At 40.5% G+C, this 6802-nt stretch overlaps 1 protein-coding gene across 1 annotated transcript; it reads left to right on the top strand.

Annotated features, from left to right (window-relative positions):
* Window positions 1-593: 593 nt before the first annotated feature.
* On the top strand, window positions 594-924 carry LOC110194303 (high mobility group protein HMG-I/HMG-Y-like). Its single transcript, XM_078156779.1, is given in 2 exon segments — window positions 594-762; window positions 765-924. Coding segments are annotated over 2 exon segments (288 nt in total). The 3' UTR covers window positions 884-924.
* Window positions 925-6802: the final 5878 nt, after the last annotated feature.

Raw genomic sequence — 6802 nt, 5'->3', positions numbered from 1 at the left:
GTAGTGGCAGGTTCCAGTTTTCTCAGCCCACAGAAACCACAGACAACTTTGAAGATCAGTGGGAGAGGGTCTGTCAGAACTGGGTGAGAGAGAAGCATGGTATAGCACAGGGCTGCAGGGTGTGCAATACAGCCCCAGCACCAACAAACCAGGAACAGGCCTTGGGAGTGACTAAATCAGCAGTCCTAGTGGTGACAGCAATGACAGCAGTGGCAGCGGTTGCTCCTAGAGCTATTGGCCAACAGACTGAAGGTTTGAAAGTCACCTATTTTGACTTCCGGGAGCCAAGGTGGCTGAGTAAGCAGTAAGTCACTCTCACCATCCATTACTGACCTTGAAAAACCCAGTTCTCTAATTGGGAGTGTAAGCCGGGGCCATTTCTGGAGCTGGCACCACTCCCAGAGGGCATCTGCTTTTGCAACAAGCCGCAGCCAGCGGTGGCAGTGGGAGGAGCCCCAGCGGGGAAGCTTAGTGAGGTCATTCGCTCGCAGTCCACGTTGCTCCCCTGCAACCCAGAGCTACACACCCAAGCCGTCCCGCTGCTGAACGCCATCCCCCTGCTCTTTACCACCTCTCATTAGAGAAAGGAGAGGATGAGTGAATCTAGTTCGACGTCCAGCCAGCCTCTGGCCTCCAAACAGGAGAAAGATGGGTCTGAGAAGAGAGGGCGGGGCCGACCCCCGAAACAACCCCCGAAGGAGCCCAGTGAGGCACCAACTCCCAAGAGACCTCGGGGCAGACCGAAGTGGAGTAAGAACAAGGGGCTGCCAAAGGTCGGAAAACTACCACTGCACCAGGGAGGAAACCAAGAGGTAGACCCAAAAAGCTGGAGAAAGAAGAGGAAGAAGGGATCTCCCAGGAGTCTTCAGAGGAGGAGCAGTAACCAAGTCTGCTTATATCTCGCTACTTCATTCCCAATGATGATGATGATGATCATGACGACAGCGGCGGCCCTTTCATTCTGGGACTAGACAGAAAAATGTTAATCTTTAAGTCCCCATTTTTCTTCCCCCACCTTTCCTTTCCCTCAATCTGGCCTTCCTGGTTTTACTGGTCAGAGAAATAATAGCTCTACCTGGGAAAAATGCCTCCCCATTCACACATTGGACGTATTCACACCGACCCCGGCCACCCCATATGGGATTGTGCTGGGTGGGGTGGAGCAGACAGCAGGTGGTTGAGCCTCCCTCCCCCCATCTCCCACATCCATCCATCCACCCATCCACAGATACACCCATCCTTTCCCAGGATTGGGATTTCTTTTGTATTCATCCTTCCCTGGACAGAGCTAACCTTTTGACTTAGCTGCCAACACCTGTTTCTTTGTCTCTGCCCTCTGGAATGAGACCAGGGTTCCCGCTTTCCCATCTCTCCCCTTCCCCGCTCCAACTGAGAAGGGTTTGTGAGGGAAGGACAGATGTGTGAGTATCTTGATCCTAAGAACTCAGCTTCAATTGACTTCTGTTTGGGGATATTCTGTACTCCCACCACCCCTTCTTTCTACCTTCTACTCAGTCACGATTGGTCCCAAGGGTGGAGATGGGAGCAGACTTTTCATTGGGAGTAGGGGGGGGTGGTCCAATACCCACCCCTTTCCCCCTCCTGCCCTCTCCACACTCTAGCATTTCCTGAGTATCAAACTGGAATAGGGCTGGGCTGGAGCCTAGGGTGTCAGGCACAAATTGACAAGTAGCTAAGGGGAAGGGAGAGGGTCTGATTCATCTGTTTCCTTGCTGCTCAGGAGATCTAGGGAGAAGGGGGGGACTTGAAAAGCTTATTAAATTCCCCCAATCCTGGGCTGGCCTTCCTTGGTCTGTGATTTTTGCCTTTGGAATGCATGTTTTGCAAGGATTTTTCCTCCCAGCGCCCCCCCCATTCCTCCTTTCAGAATGCCATCTCCCTCCCCCTAGGAACTGATCACATCTTCCCTCTGGTCACAATCTACCTCTGAACACATTTTGTTGGTTTTCTTTTTTTAAACGGTTTTGTTCTTACATTCTGTGGCTTCCAGACTCGGCCATGCAGTCTTGTTGGTTGTCACGTTCACCTGCCCCCTACCCCTCCTCCATCTAGACCCTGCTTATCCTCCCCAAATCATCACAAAGGAGGGCTTGGGGAGATAGTGGACACCAGGCCTAGTTTACTAAAAAGTGACATTGTTTGGGGAGATGGGTCCCAGGGGAGCTGCCCACCCCCACTTCTATCAATCCCTCCTTTGGTAATCTTCAAGTTGGGAGGGTTAAGGGAAGGAGGTCCAGCCGAAGTGGGGGAAGGGGTGGTCCCAGACTGTCATGAGCCCCTCCCCCCCACTCTGGTTTCCTATTTGCAGTTACTTGAATAAAAATTAATTCCTTTTTTTCTGGAAAAAAAGAAAAAAAGAAAAACCCAGAGAATGTTGACCCAGGAAAAATCCTGAAATAGTAGAGTCAGCAGAAAGACTAGATACGGCAGTCTTTTAGCTCAAGAGGCTAGGGGGATTAATGGAAAAGATCCCTCTTGCTGTGGCTAAAGGAGATCAGTACAGGAAGTGAGGCTTCCCAGCAGGCCAGCAGCAAGCCCCACCTCAGCAAACCAGTAACCAGGCCCCTAGGCTCTAGCACAAAAAGCCTGGGACAGTGCCCCCTTTGACTCAGAAGCAGAGATCAACTTTAAAAGCCAGGAAAATGGCAAACAACATGAACAAGAAGCAACATAGAAAAACAACGACCATAGAAAAGTATCTTGGTGACAGGGAAGATCAAAACACAAATTACAGAAAGGATAACATTGTCAATATACCCACATCTGAAAACTCAGAGTGGAATATGAACTGATTTCAAGCCCAAAAAGCCTTCTTGGAAGAGCTGAAGAAGGATTTTCAAAGTCAAATAATAGAGGTAGAAGAAAAATTGAACAATTCATTTTAAAAAATGGGAAAAAGTATGCTGAAGAAAACAGCTCCCTAAAAAGTAAAATGGCCAAATGGAAAAGGAGGTACAAAAGCTAACTGAGTAAAACAATTCATTAAAAATTAGAATTGGAAGCTAATGACTCTAAGAGACATCAAGACTCAGTCAAATAAAAAAAAATGAAGAAATAGAAGAAAATGTAAAATTCCTCATTGGAAAAACAACTGACCTGGAAAGTAGATCCAGGAGAGATAACTTAAGAATTATTGGCCTACCTGAAAGCCATAATGAAAAAAGAGCCTGGACAGCATCTTTCAGGAGATGATCAGGGAAACTAGCCCTGAGACCCTAGAACCAGAGGGTAAAATAGTCATTGAAATAATCCACAGATCACCTGCTGAAAGAGATCCCAAATTAAAAACACCAAAGAATATTATAACCACATTCCAGAATTATCAGGTCAAGGAGAAAATCCTACAAGCAGCCAGAAAGAAACAATTCAAATATCATGGAACCACAGTCAGAATTATGCAGGACCTTGGAGTTTCTGCATTAAAAGATTGGAGGGCTTGGAATATGATGTTCTATCAGGCAAAGAAGCTTGGATTACAATCAAGGATCAACTACCCAGCAAAATTGAACATAATCTTTCAGGGGAAGAGATGGACATTCATTGAAATAGGGGACTTCCAAATTTTCCTGATGAAAAGACCAGAGATCAATGAAAAATTATAGACCAATTTCCCTAATGAATACAAATGCAAAAAAATTTAAATAAAATATTAGCAAAAATATTACAGCAACTTATCATGAGACAAATATACTATGACCAGGTAGGATTTATACCAGCAATGCAGGGTTGGTTCAATATTAGGAAAACTATCAGCATAATTGACCATATCAACAACAAAACTTATAGAAACCATATGATCATCTCAATAGATGCAGAAAAAGCATTCGACAAAATACAACACCTATTCCTATTAAAAACACTAGAGAGTATAGGAATAAATAGAATCTTCCCTAAAATGATAAGTAGCATCTACCTAAAACCTTCAGCAAGTATCATATGTAAAGGGAATAAGCTGGAAACATTTCCAATAAGATCAGGGGTGAAACAAGGATGTCTATTATCATAGCTTATTCAATATGGTACTAGAAATATTAGCTTCAGCAATAAGAGCAGAAAAAGAAATTGAAGGTATTAGAATAGGCAAAAAAACCCAAAGCTATCAATCTTTGCAGATGATATGATGATATACTTAGAGAATAATCCTAGAGAATCAAGTAAAAAGCTACTTAAAATAATAAACAACCTTAGCAAAGTTGCAAGATATAAAATAAGCACACATAAATCATCAGCATTTCTATATATTACCAACAAAGCCCAACAGCAAGAGATAGAAAGAACAATTCCATTTAAAGTTATTGCAGATATTATAAAATATATAAGAGTCTACCTGCCAAAACAAACCCAGGAACTATATGAACACAGTTACAAAACACTTTTCACACAAATAAAGTCATATGTAAATAGTTGGAAAAATATCAGTTGCTCATGGGTAAGCTAAGCTAATATAATTATATGACAATTCTACCTAAGTTAATTTACTTATGCAGTGCCATACCAATCAAATTACCAAAAAAATATTTTATAGAACTAGAAAAAATAATAACAAAATTCATCTGGAAGAACAAAAGATCCAGAATATCAAGGTAACTAATGAGAAGAAATGCAAGGGAAGGTGGCCTAGCCATACCAGATCTTAAATTGTGTTATAAAGCAGCAATCATCAAAACTACTTGGTACTGGCTAAGAAATAGAGTGGTGGATCAATGGAATAGGTTGGGTACACAAGATGAAGTAATCAATAACTATAGTAATCTACTGTTTGATAAACCCAAAGACCCCAGCTTCTTGAAAAAGAACTCACTATTTGACAAAAATTACGGCGAAAACTGGGAGTTTGGCAGAAACTAGGCATAGACCAAAATCTTACACTCTATACCAAAATAAAGCCAAAATAGGTACATGATTTAGATATGAAGGCTGATACTATAAGCAAACTGGGAGAGCAAGGAATAGTTTGTCAGATTTATGGAGAACAGGAGAATTTATGACCGAATAAGAGATAGAGAACATTACGAAATACAAAATGGATCATTTTGATTATAGTAAACTAAAAAATTTTTGCACAAACCATGCCAATGCCACCAAGATTAGGAGGGAAGCAGAAAACTGGGAAAGAATTTTTACAACCATTGTCTCTAATAAAGGCCTCATTTCTTAAATATATAGAGAACAGAGTCAAATTTGTAAGAATATAAATCATTCCCCAGTTGATAAATGATCAAAGAATATGAACAGGCAGTTTTCAGAGCAAGAAATTAAAGCTATCTATAATCATATGAAAAAATGCTCTAAATCACTATTAACTAAAGAAATGTAAATCAAAACAACTTTGAGGTACCAAATCACACCTCTCAGATTGGCTAACATGACAAAACAGGAAAATGATAAATGTTGGAGAAGATGTGGGAAAATTGGAACATTAATATATTGAACTGATCCAACCATTCTGGAGAACAATTTGGAACTATGACCAAAGAGCTACAAAACACAGCAATACCACCCCTATGTCTGTGTCCCAAAGAAATCATAAAAATGGGAAAAGGACCCACATGTAAAACAATATTTATAGCAGCTCTTTCTGTGGTGGCAAAGAATTGGAAATTGGGGGGATGCCCATCAATTGTGGAATGGCTAAACAAGCTATGGTATATGAATGTAATGGAATACTATTGCACTATAAGAAATGATGAACAGGCAGACTTCAGAAAAACCTGGAAAGACTTGAATGGACTGATGCTGAGTGAACATTGTACAAAGTAACAGTCACATTGTCTGATGACTAACTTTGATAGACTTAGCTTTTCTCATCAATGCAAGGATCTAAGACATCTCCAAAAGTCTCATGATAGAAAATGCTATCCGCATCCAGAGAAAGAATTATGGAGTTGCAATGCGCAGATCAAAGCATACTATTTGCTCTTTTTTTTCCTTCTGTTTTGTGTTGTTTCTTCTTTCTTGTGGTTCCTCCTATTGGTTCTAATTCTTCTTTACAACATGACTGATGTGAAAATATGTTAATAGGAATATGTATGTAAAGCCTATATCAGACTGCACACCATCTTGGAGAGGGAGGCAGGGAGGGAGGGGGAGAAAATTTAAAACTCAAAAGCTTATGGAAGTAAATGTGGAAAACTAAAAATAAATTAATTAATAAATTAATTAATATTAAAAAAAAACCAGAGTAGGCCAACTGGTAAAATAAGTCCAAAAAGCCAATGAGGAGAAGAATGCCTTGAAAAGTAGAATTGGCCAAATTAAAAAAAAAAGATATGCAAAAATGCATTGAAGAGAATTCCTTAAAAAGTAGAATTGGCCAAATAAAAAAGGAGGTACAAAAGCTCACTGAAGATATCAAGAAGCAACAAAACAATACTAAAAAAAAAAAGACAATGTGAAATATCTTATTAGAAAAACAACTGCCCTGGAAAGATCTATAAAGACATTCCAGGACAGATAATTTAAAAATTATTGGACTACCTGAAAGCTGTGATCAAAAAAGAGCCTAGACATCATCTTTCAAGAAATTATCAAGGAAAACTGCTCTGATATTCTAGAACCAGCCAGTAAAATAGAAATTGAAAGAATCCACCGATCACCTTCTGGAAGAGATCCCAGAATGAAAACTCTCAGGAATATTATAGCCAAATTCCATACCTCCCAAGTCAAGATGTATTATGTAAAGCCTACATCAGATTGCGTACCATCTTGGGGATGAAGGGTGAGAAAAATTTTAAACTCAAGAGCTTATTATGTAAGTGATTGCTGATAAATCAAAATAAAT

The sequence above is a fragment of the Phascolarctos cinereus genome, unplaced genomic scaffold (genome assembly GCF_003287225.1).
Source record: "Phascolarctos cinereus isolate Bilbo 61053 unplaced genomic scaffold, phaCin_HiC Scaffold_5;HRSCAF=322, whole genome shotgun sequence".
In the NCBI taxonomy this organism is placed as follows: domain Eukaryota; kingdom Metazoa; phylum Chordata; class Mammalia; order Diprotodontia; family Phascolarctidae; genus Phascolarctos; species Phascolarctos cinereus.
This window is presented reverse-complemented; position numbering and strand designations above follow the sequence as displayed.